Genomic DNA, 20,546 nt, shown 5'->3' with positions numbered 1-20,546 from the left:
AAGCTCAAAATAGAAAAGTAAGACAAAATAAGAAAAAGCAGGGGACTCCAAAAAGATCAACCCAGCTAAAAATACCTCTGCTTCCCCATATTCATCCTGCTGTATCTGCCTTGGAATAAAAATGTCTTCCTGTATACAAATTATATAACAGGATTTCTTATCTCTTATAATATATGTGATCTCAGTATTAGCCCTTCTAGAGTATTGTGTCACAAGTAATGGTTTTTCACACTCATGGCAGAGACAATGGTGGTGAGTAGCTGCTCTTTGTTGTCCTATCACTTCCCTGATCAATCTACAGATAGGCTTCCAGCTAGAGGGTTGGGCCTAGAACTGTCAGCAAGATAATCTAAGAATTATTATTTTTTTTTTAGCTCACTGTTGCACAAAGTGAGGTACAGCAGACACCTTTGGGGAATTTGCCCGGTTCACAATTTAACTTTCTGGGAAAGACTGTATCACTGACATTTCTACTCACTTCCATTTTCACATTGTTTATCAAGAAATAATACTCCTCCTCTAGGCCCGTGTAGAAGCTCTAGCCCCTGGTGAAGGCATCAACTTATAGGGAAAATTTGTTTTTATTTCAGTTCAGTACAAAAGGACTTCTTTGCACTGAGACTAGCTGGCTCTTGCTTTCTTTTATCCACATCATCCTCAGTTTTTCATACAAAACCAGTAAATGATGCCAAGAAAAAATAATATTTAACATCTCATATTTACTTCCCATTAACCATTCATTCAGAAACCCAGGATTCCGACTATGAGAGAGACAGAACAAGAGATAGAGAGAAACTTACTTTCCACATAAAAGTTTTTTATTTTCTACAGCCATTTTTTAATATGCCCTTACAAACTGATTTTAAAGCACTGAACCCAATTTTCTAAACTATATATACACAAGGTCTCCTTCAAAATAGCCATTCTCCTGTACTAATCAAGAGAGTACCATATTCTTTTGTAAAAGGCTCTATCTGTATAAGCATATAAATTTTCAAAGAATTCAACATTTCTGTTACTCATCACATGCTATCTCCTATGTCTGTAATGTGATTTTTTCCAACAAAAACAATCATGGTAACTTAATGCCTAAGAAATTCAGAGCTGTTATATTTAATCTCTATCTCATTTGGGAGGGTCTCCTTTGAATCTTCCTACTTGGAAAATTTATATTTAACAAATTAAGAATTTTAGTTAGAAACAGATTGCCATTGGGGTGCCTGGGTGGCTCAGTCGTTTAGTGTCTGCCTTTGGCTCAGGTCATGATCCCAGGGTCCTGGGATTGAGCCCCGCGGGCTCCCCACTCTGCGGGAAACCTGCTTCTCCCTCTCCCACTCCCCCTTCTTGTGTTCCCTCTCTCGCTATGTCTCTCTCTGTCAAATAAATAAATAAAATCTTAAAAAAAGAAACAGACTGCCATCAATGCCACAAAAAAATGATTTCATTTTAATGGAGGCTAATTTATGTAAGACTAAGATACATTAACATTTTAAAATATTTTACTTCAATATTTTAATACTGCATTAATATTTTAACCTTTATGCCCAATGTTCTCTTTCAGTCAAGTACCATGAGTTAGATTTACATCTTAGTTGTCTGAGACACATAAATAAGGAAAGTGGCACTAGATTTAAACTGACTTATTATTATGAAAACCTTAAGGAAAAAACTCTACAAATTAAAACATCAAGAAAATGAGGAACAAAGGCAAAAGAATTACCTGTAATCATTCTAATTAAATTCTTTAAAAAAAAACCCTCACTAATCAGATTAGTAAACATTATAAATCGGAGAGAACTTTATATTATGAACAGAGAGAAAAAGTGAAATGAAACAAAATACAACAGCTTAAACTTACTGGGTTGTCTGTGGAATCGTCAGCCAACTGTAAACCAAAATAGTCACGCTCAGTCAAATCAAGATGCTTGAAGACTATATCCAACAGAACTTGCCCCTGATCATGTTTCTAGAAGAAAAATAAAAGGAAATCGAAACTGGTAGGCAATATACTTTCAGATTTTTGAGCTCCTGAACTTTTGTCCTCTTCTATTAAATTGACAACCTTTTCCACAACAATGACCTGATTAGGGAAAAAGAGTTTACATGTTATATATTACTTAAAAATCAGTCTGACTTGGGGATCCGGGCTGGCTCAGTTGGTAGCGTATGCAACTCTTGATCTCTGGGTCATAAGTTTGAGCCCCACACTGGGTGTAGAGATTACTAAAAAAAGTAAACTTAAAAAAAAAAAAAAAAAAACAACACCACAGTCTAACTTTAGTTCAGATGGTTCAAAGAGCAATATAATAAATATGGCACTGGGGTGCCTGCCTGGTTGGCTTAGTTAGTTAAGCATCTGACTCTTGATTTTGTCTCAGGCCATGATCTCAGGGTTTTGAGACTGAGCCCCACTTCAGGCTCTCTGCTGGGTGTGGAGCCTGCTTAAGATTCTCTCTCTCCCTCTCCCTCGCCCCTTTCCCCCACTTCTTTCTCTCTTTCTCTCTCTCTCTCTCTCTCTCTCTCTCTCTCTCGCGCGCCCACTCTCTAAAATAATAATAATAATAAAGATAAATAAATGACATTAAGGAAAACCTTTTTGATTGAAATGGATTCTGCTTTCAGGCTATTATCACCATATTTTTGTAATTGTATGTTATTGCCACATAAACTCATGCATATATCTTTATCATGTATCTTATTGTTTTTATTCTTCCATTTAAATTATGACTGAAAAGTGATGCATTCCTGGTATTAACTGTCTTTGTAGGCTGTTAACAAGATGGTCATAGCAATTTCAAAATTCATACCAATACATGACAATGTACAAAAAAAACCTTCTTTGTAAGGTTATTTTACAAAGAACTTTCCTTCGTGTCTTATTGGCCAGACCGATGTAATGTATGGTGATTAACATAACATAATAAAATAAAATAAAATAAAAAACTAATGATATACTATATGTTGGCTAACTGAACATAATAAAAAATATATATAAAAGAAAAAAAAGCTACTTGCAAAACTCATCAGTGGCAGAAAATATGTGCTTCAAAGAGTGCTTCACAATGGTAGTTGTCATTCAAATAACATGTAAATATTTTTTATATTGACGTAACTTACCTCCCCCCCAACCCCTCTCCTATTCTCATTAAATTAGTCCAGGATGGAGATCAAGCATTAGTATTTTAAAAAGCTACTAAGGTGAGTCTAATGTATTCTTCTAGAGACAAGATGGAGTAAATTTCTCCCTATACCTCCAGCTAAGTGAAACAAAGAAACAAAAAACAGATTAAAAATAAGAAAACTCCCGGGATGCCTGGGTGACTCAGTTGGTTGAGCACCTGCCTTCGGCTCAGGTCATGATCCCAGGGTCCTGGAATCGAGTCCCGTATCAGGCTCCTTGCTCGGCGGAGAGCCTGCTTCTCCCTCTGCCCTTCCCCCTGCTTGTGCTCTCTCTCTCTCTCTCAAATAAATAAAAATCTTAAAAAAAAAAAAATCATTAAAAAAAAATAAGAAAACTCTGAAAGGTGAAAAGAAAGTGGAAGCCTGGCTAAGGAACTCCTTTATTCTTTCCATTTCTTTTTTTTTTTTTTTTTAAGATTTTATGTATTTATTTGACAGAGAGAGACACATCGAGAGAGGCAACACAAGCAGGGGGAGTGGGAGAGAGAGAAGCAGGCTTCCCGCTGAGCAGGGAGCCCGATGTGGGGCTCAATTCCCGGACTCTGGGATCTTGACCTAAGCCAAAGGCAGATACTCAATAACTGAGCCACCCTTCTTTCCATTTCTCTTCATTGAGGTAAAATTCACATAATCTAAAACCAACCATTTTGTACAAATTAGTGGCATTCAGTACACTGACAATACTCTGCGAGCATCACTTCTATCTAGTTCCAAAACATTTTCGTCATGCCAAAAAAATACCATTCCCATTAAAGAGTATCCCTCCCCACCCCCTGGCAACCACTAATGTGCTTCCTGTCTTTATGGATTTATCTATTATGGACATTTCATATAAATGGAACCAAACATATGTAACCTTTTGTGTGTAGCTTCTTTCATTTAGCATACTGTTTTCAAGGTTTATCCATGTTGTATCCACCCTTAGTTTCCCTTTTGTAATGGTTAAATAATATTCCATTATATGGATATATCACAATTTTTCAGTTGATGGCATTTGGATTGTTTCCACTTTTTGGGTACTGTGAATCATGCTACCAAGAACACTACTTTCAATTCTTTTGGGTAGGTACAAAGTGGAATTGATGTTTAACTTTCTGAGGTACCACCAAACTCCTGACTATAGCAGCTGTAGCAATTTACATTCCCACCAGCAATGTGTGAAATTCCAATTTCTCTAAATTCTTGTCAACATTTGTTATTTATTCTTTTGATTAAAGCCATCCCAGTAGGTATGAAGAAGTACTTCAATGTGGTCTTGATTTGCATTTCCATAAAAACTAATGATATTGAGGATTCTTTTCATGTGCTTATTGGTCATTTGTAGATCTTTGGAGAAATGTCTAATCAAGTTCTTTGCCTATTTTAATTTCTTTTTTTGGAGGGAGGGGCAGAGGGAGAGAGAGAATCTTAAGCAGGCTCCATGCTCACCATGGAGCCTGATGTGGGGGGCTTAATCCCACAACCCTGAGATCATGACCTGAGCCAAAATCAAGAGTCAAGACACTTAACCAACTGAGCCACCCAGGTGCCTCTCTGCCCATTTTAAAAACTGGGTTGATAATCATTTTGTTGTTGAGTTCTATAAGTTCTTTTTATATTCTGCATGCAAATATTTTCTCTCATTTGTAGGTGTCTTGATCATATACTTGGATACACAAAAGTTTTAAATTTTTGTGAAGCCAAATTTATTCACTTCTTTCTTTTGATGTCATATCTACAAATTAACTGCCAAATCCAAGGTCATGAAAAATTACCTATGTATTTTCTCCTGAAAGTTTTATGGTTTTAGCTCTTAACATGTAGTTCTTTCACCTTTTGGAGGTTATTTTTATATATGGTAGGTATATACCTAGATAGGGGTGCAATTTCATTCTTTTGCATGTGGGTATCCAGTTGTCCAAGCACCATTTGTTGAAGAAACTATTCTTTCCCCACTGAATACATCTTGGTAACTTTGTCAAAAACCCGTTGACCACATATAATTGGATTTATTTCCAAATGAATGGGTTATTTTCTACTCTGAGTCATAGTTTTGTTTTCATCTCCCATACATCAAAGATTTGGTTCTAGAGATTCCTACAGCCCAGAAATGCCAATAGGCGCTGATGAAAACAGGGCAGGAAAAGCCTCCTTTCATGGGGTGCCTGGGTGGCTCAATCAGTTAAGCATGTGACTCAATCTGAGGGTTGTGAGCTCCTCCACGTGGAGCCCATAAAACAAACAAACCAACCAACCAACCTACTTTCCCTACCCAAATGACCAGGAAAACAAGGGTTTCTTCTATTTTCTTTTTAAAGATTTTATTTATTTTATTTGAGAGAGAGAGGGACAGCGAAAGAGAGAAAGAAAGAGTGCACACATGCACACGGTGGGGGAGGGTAGAGGGAGGGGATTTAATTTCAAGCACACTCTGCAATGCAGGGCTCAATCCCACGACCCTGAGACCATGACCTGAGCTGAAACCAAGAGTCAGATGCTTAACCAACTGAGCCACCCAGGTGCCGACCCTACTCCTGCCAAATCCAATGGAAAAAACTGAGCCCATATCCAGTAGTGCCATGGAAATCAAGTAGAGAGCCTAGAGTTCTACATGCCTCCTGGTACTAGCTGGGAGCCAGTGGAAAGACTGGTCTACTTTCTGCCAACCAAAACCAAAAGCAAGCTGCAAGACTCCTTAGTGGTGGTATCAGCAGAAACTGAGTATATTGCTGAACTTTCACTTTAGCGTCATGGTAATAGGCAGTGTTTGGCTTCCCTCACTAGTGGAGACAGCAGAAGGTGAGAGGGAAGCCTAGACTTCCACTTAACACCACCATTCAGCTATAGCACGTGGCATCTATGAAACAGAAAAAAGGAGCATTTGGGAGAGGAGTTAACTATAAACTTAGAAAAACAAAAAAGAAGAAAGAGCAACAGAGTGGGAGAAACTAGCGAAAATACTCAAGGTAGTAAAATATTGTTACCAATATACAGTTGACTCTTGAACAACGGAGGGGTTAGGGGTGCCGACATCCACCCTCTGTCCCACAGTTGAAAACCTGTATATAACTCTTGACTCCCCAAAAATTTAACTAGTAATAGCCTCCTGGGGACTAGAAGCCTTACTGATGACAAAAAGAGTCAATTAACACACATTTTATATGTTATATGTATTATATACAGTATTCTTACAATAAAGTAAGCTAGAGAAAAGAAAATATTAAGAAAATCATAAAATAAATTTATGGTACTGTACTGTATTTATCTAAAAAAATTCACACATAAATTGACCTATGGAGTTCAAACCGATGTTGTTCAAATGTCAACTATACTACTGTAATTTTGTATATATAAAACATAATAACAACAGCAACCAACAAAAAAAGCTATGCAAAAAATATACTCTCAAAAACACTGAAATAAAAGTTAAATTCTAAAAAATGTTCACATAATCTATTAGAAAGGGAAGGAAAAAAACAAATTAAAAAATATAACAGATAGAAAGCAAGTAATAAAATAGCACACCTAAGCTCTAACATATAATTACATGAAAGTACATGGTCTAAATAGATGAATGAAAAGGTAGACATTAACAGAGTAGGAAAAAACCATGATCTACCTACTCTTTAAAAAAACTTAAAACTTAAAATATAATAATATAGACTGAAAGCAAAGGGATAGGAAAAGATATATCATGCAAACAATTTTAAAAAGTAAACTTGAGAGCAAATAGTTTTACTAGATGGAAAAAAGGACATTAGAAAATATGCACAAAACATAGCTAGGAAACAAATGAAATAAAAATAGAGTGGTAAGAAAATTAGAAAATAGAAAAAGCACAAATATAACTGGCAATGTCAAATATTTAGCAATTGCTAGAATTACAAATAGAAAATTAGCAACAATATAGAAGAATTCAACAATACATCAACTAACAGGATCCAACTGACATGTATAGGACAGTCTCCAGTCATCATCAGAATACTCATTCTTTTCAATTGTCGATGGAACATTCATAAGACAAGCCATATCCTGGGTCATTAAATAAACCTTATCAAATTGAAAACTAAAATCGGTGCTCTATAATCATAATGAAATCAATAAAAACAGTAAACAGTAACAGAAAGTTAAGAAAAAATGAGAAAGGAAACACTTGGAAATTAAAGAACACATTTTTCAACATTCCACAGAGTAAAGATAACTCAGGGAAATAAAGTACAACAACCCGGAAAAAAGAAAATGACATATCAAATTTGACTAAAGTAGTGCTGAAAAAAGAATTTATGATCTAAATGTTTACATTAGATAAAAGGAAAGGTCTCAAGTCAATAGCCTGAACTCCCTCCTAAAGAAAACTAGAAAAAGAGCAAAATAAACAGAAGGAAAGGAGTAAAATACAGGTAAGAGCAGAAATCTATGGAGGGGCACCTGGGTGGTTCAGCTGGTTAAGTGTCTGCCTTTGGTTCAGGTCATAATCCCTGGGGGTCCTGCGATTGAACCCCTAGTCAGTCTCCTAGTCAGGGGAGAGTCTGCATATCCCTCTCTCTCTGCCCCTGCTCCCTCCACTTATGCATATGCGCTTTCTTCTCTTCCCCCTTCCAATAAGTAAATAAAATCTTAAAAAAAAAAAAAAAAGAAATCTATGGAAATCTGGTTCTTTGAAAAGATCAATAAAATTGAGAAACTTCTAGCAAGAGTGGTAAAAGAAAAAGAAGAATATACAAATTACCAATTATAGAATTAAAAGTAAGGATGTCACTATACACTCCAAAAACATTTACAAGGTAAGTAAATAGAAGAAACGTATCTATACAATAAATCTATCTGACAATGTGGATGAAATAAACTAATTCCACAAAAAGCAAAAAACTATGAAGCTGAAGGCAGACATTTAACCGACTGAGTCACCCAGGCACCCCGCATAATTATTTTTTAATGAAATTATACTGTAAAAAAAAAAAAAACACCTCGTAAAAACAAACAAACAAAAACACCTCCCCAAAACTGAAGTCTCCTGGGCCTAATGATTTCACTGGAGAATTCTAAGAAACATTTAAATAAGAATTAAGAACAATTCTACTTGGAGTGCCTGGGTGGCTCAGTCTGTTGAGTGTCCCACTCTTGAGTTCAGCTCAGGTCATGATCTCAGGATCATGGGACTGAGCCCCGCATCTGGCTCCAAACTCAGTGTAGAGTCTGCTTGTCTTTCTCCCTCCACCTGCTTGCACTCTCTCTCTCTCTCAAATAAATAAATAACATCTTTTTAAAAAAAATTATATTAAAAAAAGAACAATTCTACTCAACCTACCGCCAGAAAATCAACTCGCTCTATGAAACCAGTATACACAGACACCAAAGCCAAAGTACAAAAAAAGAAAAGTATAAGCAAATATTTTTCATGAAAATAAACGTAAAATTCCTCAACAAAATATTAATAGATGGAATTGAGCAATCCTTAAAGGATTATACACAATGACTAAGTAAGGTTTTCCAGAGATGCAAGGCTGGTTCGATGCTCAAAATCAACCAGGTAATGATGCCCTGAAAGCAGTTCCATTGATCTAGTCCCCAGCAAAACAACTACTGCTAAGGAAAATAACTTAAAAAACAAACGAAAACACACACAAACCCCAACAGTTTAATGTCTCAGGGAATTGTGGTAAGAGCATAAAACAAATGAAACAGCATTTAGTCAAAAAACTGTACTAAATCTCGGTAAGAATAGTGTCTGTGGCACTTGAGCCATGATCCACTTTCTCTCTCTTCCTCCCAGGCCAATACTATGCAAGCTCCATTCCAGTGTGGCCAACAAGATGGGAATTCCTCTATTCTTAGATCTTAGTCAAGGGACACAGAATCTCCACAGAAGGGCAGGCCACCAGCATTTCTCGTGCGTCTCAACTCCATGTTACAGATTTTAAAAGAGAGGATGGTGTGGCCAAAAGTTGGAGGCCTCAACACAGCCCTAACTCATAGGGCAAAAAGTAGACTCAATCACAGAAAGTAAAAAATACTGAAGCCATAAAGTAGATGTCTTTGCCCAGGGTCAGAAGAAAGAGTAAGGAAACAGCTGATGGAGAACCTTGACACGTGTCAAAATCCCCAGCAGGCAGAACAGTGACTGCCAAAGAAGGCAATAAAAATATATTTGATAATTGAATAAGTGAATGACAAAATGGCCTACAGAAAAAAATTTAAGTTTATATGGCTTTCAAGTCCCTTTGCAAGCATTTCTGGTTCTTCCATTTTTCTGACTTCATAAGAGGACCAGTTAAATAAGGCATTTGAGAAAATCTCTAAAGCACAAGGGATAGTGCATCTGCACAGAAACTTACTGGAACAGTTCCTTTAAAGATGAAGAAATTGTTCCTAACAGAACTTATCTAGGTTTGTCACTAGAACTTTAAGTCAGTAACAACTGCCAGGCGAAACTGAGATTCCTGTTGGCAGGCCAAGCACAAGGACAGATGTGTTAGACAAGTTTATAAGAAAACACCAAGCAGCAGCACTACAAAACCTACTGGCAGAGAAAAATTCTTTGGAGGGTAGTACAGTAAAATGGAAATAATAAATACGCCATGTCCTTATTTGGCCAGTTAGTATGTAGCCTTGGGTGAATTTTGTTTCTACCTAGGCCAATTTCATCAACTCTAACCTATAGGAATAGACTAGGTCATCTGTGTATTGAGGGAGGAAAAGTCAAATTTAGGCTTCCTGCTTCAACCATAGTTAAGTGTAACTGATCCACTACACCCACCCACCTACCTACACATATACATGTGTGTATATCTTCATGGCAGAAAAAAAAAGGATTCCACACTTTAAAATGTCTGAAAACAACTAAATTAGATGATCTCTGAGGCCCCTTACTTCTAAAGATGCTCTCCTGAAGATGAAAAAGAGGAATGTTTTCACATAAGAAAAAAGACAATTATGTAACAGGTAAGCAAGTTGGAACACTGAAGGCCTGCAGAAAAGAGTTATTTTCATAATGTTTAGGTCAAAGGCATATTGCTCTTAGAGGATGGCCTTTGATTATATCCCTGGATGAAGCATACACAATGGTAAAAGATTTTCATTAGGAGTCTAAAGTGAGCAGAGATTCTTAACACACAACATAAACTTTAAGAGATTACATAAACACACACTAATTTTGACAAGAAATGGAGGTAACTTATTGATGGAAAATGTAAAACTTAGTAGGGCTTAAGGTTTCCTGTTTTTTCTTTTTTTTTTTTTTAAGATTTTATTTATTTATTTGTCAGAGGAGAGAGAGAGTTCAAAAGCAGGGGGAGCAGCAGACAGAGGTAGAAGCAGTCTCCCTGCTAAGCAAGGAACCCAAAGTGGGACTCAATCCCAGGACCCCAGGATCATGACCTGAGCTGAAGGCAGATGCTTAACCAACTGAGCCACCCCAGCATCTCAATAGCTTCTTTATTCTGCCTGGAATGAATTTATAAAACAAGATGAGGGAAACAATATTATGGTACTCCAAATATAAACTATGCCTTCTACAGTTAAAAAACTCCTTTTTTTTTCTATACAGAAGTCAGAGAAAAGGTTTTGCATAAAGAGAAAGAACCTGAAGAAGTAAGAATTATGGCTAGCAAAGTGAGTAATAATTAACAAGAGAGATAGCCAACACTTAACTGAATACTTGCTATGTCAGATGCTATTGTAAGTGAACATGTATTGATTAATTTAATTATCATAACAACCCTATGAGGTAGGTCTTATTAAGACTTTTTAAAGATGGGGGCGCCTGGGTGGCTCAGTCATTAAGCGTCTGCCTTCGGCTCAGGTCATGATCCCAGGGTCCTGGGATCGAGTCCCACATTGGGCTCCCTGCTCAGCAGGAGGCCTGCTTCTCCCTCTCCCACTCCCCTGCTTGTGTTCCCTCTCTCGCTGTCTCTTTGTCTGTCAAATAAATACGTAAAATCTTTCAAAAAAAAAAAAAAAGACTCTTTAAAGATGAAGAAACTGAGACACAGAAAATAAACACAGATTTCTAAAGATCACACAGGTAGTAGCAGAACTTACATTCTACCCAGATTCTCTGGCCCAAAAGCCTATGTTTACAGCCACAATAAAAATACTTTGTTTTATAGAATTATTTTGCTGTTATCAACAATGGAAGACTATTTATACTTTGTCTTCCCATCTGAAAGGAAAATTTTTTAAGCTGAAAATATACAATTGCTTTGTATAACCCATTTAAAAATACCAACTTTCCTTTCCAGCAATATGGCAGAGTAGATTATCTAAGAACTCTCTGAAACAAAATCCCTAGAGATGCTGGATAAAATGTAATAAACATTCTTTTAAATGTACAGCTGGGCTGAAAAGCAGCCTACAGCATGGAGAAAGGAGGAAATAGAAAACTTAAAAGCTGTGCTAGGACTACCATGGAAAGGCTTGGTTAAAGAATGAGGAGTCATGTTGCCTGGATGGCTAAGTCAGTTGAGTAGCTGGCTCTTCAGTTTAGCTTGGGGTGTGATTTTGGGGTCATGGGATTGAGCCCCAGGTCGGGCTCCTCGATTAGCAGGGAGGAGATTCATTCCCTCTCTCTTTACCCTACCCCCGCCCATTCATGTGCCCATGCGTGCTCTCTCTGTAAAATAAATAAAAATTAAAAAAAAAAAAAGAATAAGCAGTCTAAATTTATCACACACAGGTGAGACAATGAGTTGGACATGGGCTTAAATAAGGTGAGATACAGGACTAAGACTTTCCCACCAAAACTCCAAACTTGGATGGTGACATTTATTAATGAAAAGCAGACTAAGGGAGAAAAAAATCCTCCCACCAGCCCAGGATGAAATTAAAGAAGTTTTTCTACCTCTACCTGGGATCCAGATGAAGAGGAAAAGTCTACCCTGAAAATTCACAAACACAAGGCTGCCCTCACATGGGTCTAAAGTTAGAGTTTATACCATCTTTTGTTTGTAGATTCCCAAAGGTGAATAATTATGATCGAATATTAGTCCAGGGTAAAAACAAAACATCCTTCAAGGAACACATCTTTAACCCAGACTACAGATGATTCCCAGAGAACGCTTATCTGAAAACAAGGTCACAATCCAAAATTATAAAACACCAGTGGAATCAAGAGCAAAGGTCAGGAAAGCTGAATTACATTCCTTTTAAAATTTCAAATAAAAGAACTATAAAAACTATAAACTTCATGAGTAAAAGCATTAAAAATATAAAAGGATTTTCTCTATCCAATACAAATACTTACTATAAAAAAGCTAAAATAATTAAGACAGTGTGGCTTGGCAAAGACAGATGAAAAGATCATTAGTACAGGGGGAAAAGGCCAGAAAATAGACCCACACAAACTTTATTTCCAACAGACTACTACTAAAGGGCACTGGGAAAAGGAAGTTCTTTTCAATAAGATACCAGTGAACAAATCAGATATCCATAAGGAAAGAATAAAAGTTAACCCAAATCAACACTTCACCATACTCCCAAATTACTTTGGGAAAAGTAATTACTTTGAAAAAATTAAGGACATGCAAGCCTCTAACAAGACTAACAATAAAAAAAATTAACAACAAGAACAAAAATGCAAAATAGAACCACATAGAGCATATGGACCTAAAACAATGAAAGAAAATCAGTAAGCTGTTTAAAATCTCATACCTAAAAGGCACATACAGCATTACTAAATCTGTGAAGTTCTAACCTTCAAAGAATACATAATCTCCATTTACCAGTTCAGGTAATTTTTCAATTAAAAAACTGAAAAATTGAAAAATTCAATTTCAAAGAATAGAAAAGCAGGGAATGTTACCCAATTACTCTCACTCTAGTTCAAGAGGGAATAATAATAGTAAAAAGAACATATAAAGGCAAATCATATTAATGAATAGAGATGCAAAAATCTCGAAAAAAATACTAGCAAACAATTTGGCATCACGACAAAAAAAGATTCAAAGATTTTGTGGAGGATTTAATATCACAAGAACTATACATATAATTAATAATTTAACATTAACAGAATGAAGGAGAAAAAGCACACAAATAACTCCTTACTCAAAGGGGGAAAAAGTAAAATGAAACTACATAAATTTTGCTGTAACAAAACACAAAGAAGGGCATTAGATAAAAGGGGGTCAATTCAAAAAGAAAATATAACATTCATAAATATTTACTCACCCAACATAGGAGCACCTAAATATATAGAGTAAATACTAACAGACAAAAAGGGAGAAATTGACAATAACACAATAATAGTAGGGAACTTTAATACCCCACTGGAAAGACTGATCAACCAGACAGAAAATCGATAAGGAAAGAGCAGCCTTAAACACCACATTAAACCAGATTACCTCAGTAGGTATATACAGAACATTTCATCCAAAAGCTGCAAAACACACATTCTTTTCAAGTGCACATGGAATATTCTCTAGGATAAATCATATGTTGGCCCATAAAACAAGTCTCAATAAATTCAAGAAGACTAAAATCATATCAAGCATCTTTTCTAGCCTCAACAATATAAAACTAGAAATCAATTACAAGAAGAAAACAGGCAAAAACACAAACACGTATAGACTAAACAACAAGCTACTAAACAAACCATGGGTCAACAAAGAAATCAAAAAAGAAAGAAAAAATACCTTGAGACAAATGAAAATGGAAACATAACTTTCAAAACTCCATGGGATGCAGCAAAAACAGTTCTAAGAGGAAAGTTTATAGTGATAAAGGCATACCTAAAGAAACAAGAAAAATCCCAGATACACAATTTAATCTTACACCTAAATGAACCAGAAAAAGAACAAAGAAAGCTCAAAAAGTTAGCAGAAGGAAGGAAATAGTGAAGTGAAGTGAAGTGAAGATCAGAGCAGAAATAAATGAAACGGGTGCCTGGGTGGGCTCAGTCGTTAAGCATCTGCCTTCCACTCAGGTCATGATCCCAGGGCCCTGGGGTGAGTCCCGCATTGGGCTCCCTGCTCAGCAGGAAGCCTGATTCTCCCTCTCCTCTCCCTCTGCCCCTATCCCCCTCGTGCGCTCTCCTGCGCTCTCTGTCTCAAATAAATAAAATCTTGAAAGAAAGAAAGAAAGAAAGAAAGAAAGAAAGAAAGAAAGAAAGAAAGAAAGAAAGAAAAGAAAAAGAAAACAAGAGACTTCAAAAAACAAAAGAAAAGATCAATGAAACTAACAGGTTCTTTGAAAAGATATAAATCTCTAATAAGACCCATGCAAAAAAAAAAAAAAAAGAGGGCCCGAACGATTAAGTTACAATTTACCCTGTAGAAATAAAAAGGATAACAAACTACTACAAACAGGTATGCCAATAAATTGTAAAACCTAGAAGAAATGGATCAAAGAAATAAAAAACTTGAATAGACTAATTACAAATATTGAAATTAAATCTGTAATTTAAAAACTCCTAAAACCCTAATGCCATGACCAGATGGCTTCACAAGTGAATTCTACGAGAAACTTTAAAAAGTCAGTACCTAGCCTTCTCAAATTATTCAAAAAAAATGAAGAGGAAAGAATGCTTCCAAAATCATTTTATGGAGCCAGATTTCCCAATACCAAAACGAGACAAAGACACCACCAAAACAAACAAAACATGTCGATATCCTTGATGAACACAGATGCAAAATTCCTCAACAGAAGGTATCAGCAAACTGAATTCAACAATATATTAAAAGGATCGGGGGCACCTGGGTGGCTCAGACGGGTTAAGCGTCTGCCTTCTGCTCAGGTCATGATCCTGGGGTCCTGGGATGGAGCCCCACATTGGGCTCTCTGCTGAGCGGGGAGCCTGCTTCTCCCTCTCACTCTGCCTGCCACTCCCCCTGCTTGTACTCTCTCTAATAAAAAATTTAAAAATCTTAAAAAAAAAAAAGGATCATAACCAGGACCAAATGAGATTTATTACAGGGATGCAAGAATAATTCAACACCTGTAAATCAATCAAAGTGATACACCACCACATCAACAAAGGATGAAAATCATATGCGCATCTCAGTAGATGCAGAAAAAGCACTTGACAAAATTCAACATCTACTTATGATAAAAAGTCTCAACATTAAGTGGGCATAGAACACACATAATAAAGGCTACATATGAAAAACCCACAACTAACATCATACTCAATGTTGAAAAGCTTTTCCAAGATAAGGATTAAGACAAGGATAACCACTCTAATCTGTTACTGAGCTAGTATTTTTAAAAAAGGCAGAAACAACATCGAAAACAAAGTGAAATCAGGAAGCCTAGCTATTCAAAAATACTAACGTCAGCTTCCAGCCCTTATGCTTTCTAGCTTCTACTTTAACCAAAGGAACATATGGGAATGAAAAGTGATACCAGGGTCCATGCAGGATGGAAATACAAGAGACCCACAAACTTTATACTGGTAAAAGTAAATAACAACAACAATCATACCACACAGAATGGCACAGAAAAATACAAGAAACTGAAAAGTAGAAGTACAACTTACCTACCTGGTCAGAATTCATCTACAATGTGGTCTAAGAACCCCAAGTGAAAAAATACAAGAGATCCTGGGATGATGGTGCCCCCAACTCACTGAAAAAGCATATAAAAGTCTTCTCTGGGAAAAAGCAATTTTCAACTGGGACTCAAACAGAGATTGGCAGGCAGAGAAGATATAAAATACAAGACCTAACTATATGCTGTCTCCAAGAAACTCCAAATATAAAGATTTGTTAGGTTGAAAGTAAATGACGGAAAAGATATACGATGTAAACATTAATCAAAAGAAAGGATGAGTGTCCACATTAATATCAAATAAAATAGACTTATGAGAAAAAAAATTTACCAGAGACAAAGCAGACATTTTAGAATGACAAGAGTTAATCCACTACCAGAATACAAAAGTCCTAAATGTGTCTGTAACTAAAACAATATTGAAAAAAAAAACAAATGTTAAGATACATTTCTCAATTTCAAAACTTATTATGAAACTATGGAATCAAGACAATATTTTGTTCATATAAGGGGAGACACTGGAATAGAAGAGAATATAAAATTGAGAGTCCAGAAATAAAGTCTTACATTTACTGTGGACTGGTTTGTTATAAGAGTGTCAAGACAACTCAAATGGGAATGATTTTGTCCTTTTCACACTCTTACACCATACACAAAAATAAACTCAAAATGGATTAAAGAGGGATGCCTGGGTGGTTCAGTTGGTTAAGTGTCTGCTTTTGGCTCAGGTCATAATCCCAGGGTCCTGTGACTGGGCCCCACATTAAGCTCCCTGCTCAGCAGGGAGCCTGCTTCTCCTTCCCCCTTTGCCCCACTCCCTGCTCTTGCTTGTTCTCTCTCAAATAAATAAAAATAAAATATTTTTAAAAATGGATTAAAGACCTAAATATGTGACCTGAAACCATAAAAATCCTGAGAGGACAGGCAGTAATTTCTCTGACATCAGCCACAGCAACATTTTTCTAGATATGTCTCCTGAGATAAGGAAATAAAAGCTAAAATAAACTATTAGGACTACATCAAAATAAAAAGCTTCTACACAGCAAAGGAAACAATCAACAAAACTAAAAGGCAACCTACAGATTGGGAGGCTGTATTTGCAAATGACATATCCGATAAAGGGTTAGTATCCAAAATATTTTAAAAAATGATACAACTCAACAGCCAAAATAATCCAATTAAAATATTGGCGAAAGATGTGAATAGGCATTTCTCAAAAGACATACAGATGGCCAACAGACATGTGAAAAGATTCTCAACATCACTCATCATCATTTGAATGCAAATCATAGCTAAAATTAAAAAATACACTCTCTCCTGCTCTCTCTCTCTAAAAAAAAAAAAAGATACATGCACACCCCTATATTTATTGCAGCATTATTTACATAGCCAAATTATGGAAGCAGTTCAAGTGTCCACTGATAAGTCAATGGATAAAGCAGAGGTGGTACACACACACAAACACACACACACACACACACACACACACACTCATACAGGAATATTATTCAGCCAGAAAAAGGGATGAAATCTTGCCATGTGCAACAACATGCACGGTGCCAGAGCGTATAATACTAAGTGAAATAAGTCAGAGGAAAGACAAATAATGTATGATTTCACTCATATGCAGAATTTAAGAAACAAATGAGCAAAGGGGAAAAGGAAAGAGAGAGGTACAAATCAAGAAACAGACTCTTAACTATAGAGAACAAACTGATGGTTACCAGAGGGGAGGTGGGTGGGGGGTGGGGAGTGAAAGAGGTGATGGGGATTAAGAGTACTCTTATTGTGATGAGCACCCGGGAATGTACAGAATTGCTGAATCACTATGTTGTACACATGAAACTAATATAACACTGTATGCTAACTAGACTGAAATTGAAATTAAAAACTTAATTTAAAAAATGGTGCTGGGACAACTGGATATCTACATGCAAAAGAATGAAATTGGATCCCTACCTCTCACCATATAAAAAGTGAACTCCAAATGGACCAAAGGCATAAAATTAATAGTTACAACTATAAAAGACTCGGAAAAAAACAGGAGTAAATCTTTGTGACCACGGCAAAGGAAATGGTATTTTAGCTAGGACACCAAAAGCATGTGACAAAAGCAAAAAAGAAATTGTAATTCTTTAAAGATAAAAACTTTTGTGTTTCAAAAAAGGATACCATTAAGAAAATGAAAAGACAACCCACAGCATGAGAGAAAATATTTGTATATCATATAACTGATGAGTGACACGAATCTAGAATATATAAAGAATTCTTAAAACTCAGTGATAAAAAGGCAAATAATTATAAAATGAGCATGGAATTTGAACAGATATTTCTACAAAGAAGATATACAAAAGGCCAGTAAACTCATGAAAATATTAAAAGTTAAAAGACAGGAAAAAAATACAGAAAGCAAACAATCAAAGAAACCTGGTAGGAACTCTTATATCAAATAAAACAGATTTTTAAAAACATTGCTAAGTATCAAGAAAATCATTATATTACATAACGATAAAAGGTGCAATTTGCCAAAACAATATACCAATTCTTAACTTCTATGCACCAAATAGAGTAGTTCCAAAAATACAGTGTAAGCCACAATAAAAAAACAAATACCACCTCATACCTACTAAGATAGCTATAATTTTTTTAAAAAGTGGAAAATAACAAGTGTTGGCAAATATATGGAGAAACTGGAGCTCTTACACATTGTTGGTCGGAATGTGAAACAGTGCAGCCACTATGGAAAACAATTTTGCAGTTCCTCAAAAGCTAAAAAAAATTATCGCATGATCCAGCATTTACATTCCTGGGTATATACCCCACGGAATTGAAAACAGGGACTTGAATAGATACTTGTATGCTAATATTCATTGCAACATTATTCACAAGAGGTGGAAGGTGAAAACAACCCAAGTGTCCATCAACAGTTGAACGGATATACAAAATGTGGTATATCTATACAATGGAACATTTTTCAAGAATAAAAATGAAGTTCTGATACATGCTACATGGAATCTTGAAACATTATGCTAAAAGAAACAAGCCATACATAAAAGAACAGATATTGTATGATTCCACTTAGATATCTAGAATAGGCAAATCCACAGATTTGGTGTCAGGGGAAAATGGGAAGTTACTGCTTAATGGTTACAGGGTTTCTGTTTGGAGTGATGAAAAAGTGGTAATGGCTGCAAAGCAGTGTGACTGTAATCAATGCAAATGAACTGTATACTCAAAAATGGTTAAAGTGGTCAATTATATGGTGTATATATAATATTCAAAAATTAATACCACAATATACCAAAAACCACTGAATTGTACAATAAAAAAGATGAACTGCACACTTTAAACATGAAGTATATCTCAATAAAGCTGTTAAAGCATACACAGTATAAAGTTGACAGGTCCTACAAAGAGGAATTGACAAATATTTCCCAAGCAGGAGATTTTAGCAAAAGTCAACAAAATTACTGGCAAACCATAGAAAGAGTGAGGTTAAAAACCGGAAATGTAAATGATCAATAATTATATGGGAAACACCACCAAAGCACAATAAAGTGGTAGATAGTGAACATTCTTGTCTTGTTTCCAGTGTTAGGGGAAAACTTTCAGTATTTCATTTCTAGGTATGATGTATGCCGTAGGTATTTGTAAATATCTTTCAGCAGTTTACGGAAATTCTTTCCTATTTCCAGTGCACTGTTTTTGTTTTTTAATACATCGGGGAATCGATCACATGGATTTTTTCCTTTATACTTTACATTCTCGAAATTAACCTAACTTGGTATAAACACATAAGAGTATTTTTGTATATGCATATATAGTTTTAATTTGTTAATAATTTGTGTGGAAATTTTGCAAATTTTGTTCATATTAGTCTATAATACTCCTTTATTATACAGTAATCTAACTGTTAATATGAAAGTTATGCTGGTTTTGCAAAATGAGTTGTGAACTGTTACTTCTCTTTATATTCACTGGAAGAGTGAGATTGGTGTTATTTTTTTAAATGCTGAAAAAATTAATTAGTGGAAGGTAAAACCACAATACTACAACACAAGCATCAAAATGGCTAAAATGTAAAAATACCGAATGTTGTAATGTAATGAGCACTGGGTGTTATATAAGACTGATGAATCACTGAACTCTACCTTTGAAGCTTATAGTACACTGTATGTCAATTAACTGAATTTAAATTTTAAAAAATGGTAAAAAAAAACAATAATAAAAATACCAAGTGTTAGTAAGGATGTGGAACACATGTAACTCTCAAAAACTGCTGATGGAAGTGTACATGCAAATACAACCACTCTGGAAAACTGTTTCACAATATCTGACCCAGCTTTTCCACTCTTAGGTATTTGCCCAACAGAAGTATGGATATATATTCACGAATATATATGTATAAGAATTGTTTAGAGCTGCAGTATTCATAGTAGCCCCACAGTGTAAACAAACCAAGGGTCCACAAACAATGGATTGGATAAATTTTGGTATACTTGTACAATGATATCTCACTATCTACTGTTTTATGGCAAACACACCAAAATATTTTTTAAGAAGTATTAATATCTTCTCATGCTTCTGTGGGTTGATGGGCCCAGTTTTGGTTCTTACTTGTGGTTCCAGTTAGACGGCAGCTAATAAATTCATCTGAAGTTCGACATACTGTGATGTACAAAACGGCTCACTCACACTGTTGGCAACTGGTACTGACTGTTGGCTAAAATATCAGCTGGGACTGTTAATGAGAGAGACTACATACATGGCCTCTCCATATGGTATAGACTTCTCACGGCATGACAGCTGGATTTTGAGACTGTTCCAAGAGTGTGAGTCCTAAGAAACCCAACTAGAAGGTGGAAGTCTTCATGTTACTGGTAGTCACAAAGAGTCTCTTTACTGCT

The 20,546-nt window shown here is 35.8% G+C and overlaps 1 protein-coding gene across 4 annotated transcripts in view; it reads right to left on the bottom strand.

Annotated features, from left to right (window-relative positions):
• Positions 1 to 20,546, bottom strand: part of PTPN4 (protein tyrosine phosphatase non-receptor type 4) — a 192,316-nt gene that overhangs the window by 136,501 nt on the left and 35,269 nt on the right. For 2 of the 4 annotated variants that reach the window (XM_073885052.1, XM_073885059.1), the window contains exon 3: positions 1,859 to 1,966. The exons of the other annotated variants lie outside the window; for them this stretch is intronic. In XM_073885052.1, coding sequence (XP_073741153.1) covers positions 1,859 to 1,966 — 108 coding nt within the window. The remainder of the gene's footprint in view (positions 1 to 1,858; positions 1,967 to 20,546) is intronic. 4 annotated transcript variants of the gene reach the window in all.

The sequence above is a fragment of the Callorhinus ursinus genome, unplaced genomic scaffold (genome assembly GCF_003265705.2).
Source record: "Callorhinus ursinus isolate GAN/ISIS: 27379988/994484 unplaced genomic scaffold, GSC_fseal_2.0 scaffold2, whole genome shotgun sequence".
In the NCBI taxonomy this organism is placed as follows: domain Eukaryota; kingdom Metazoa; phylum Chordata; class Mammalia; order Carnivora; family Otariidae; genus Callorhinus; species Callorhinus ursinus.
Note: the sequence above shows the minus strand (reverse complement) of the source record. Positions and strands in the feature narration are given on the sequence as shown.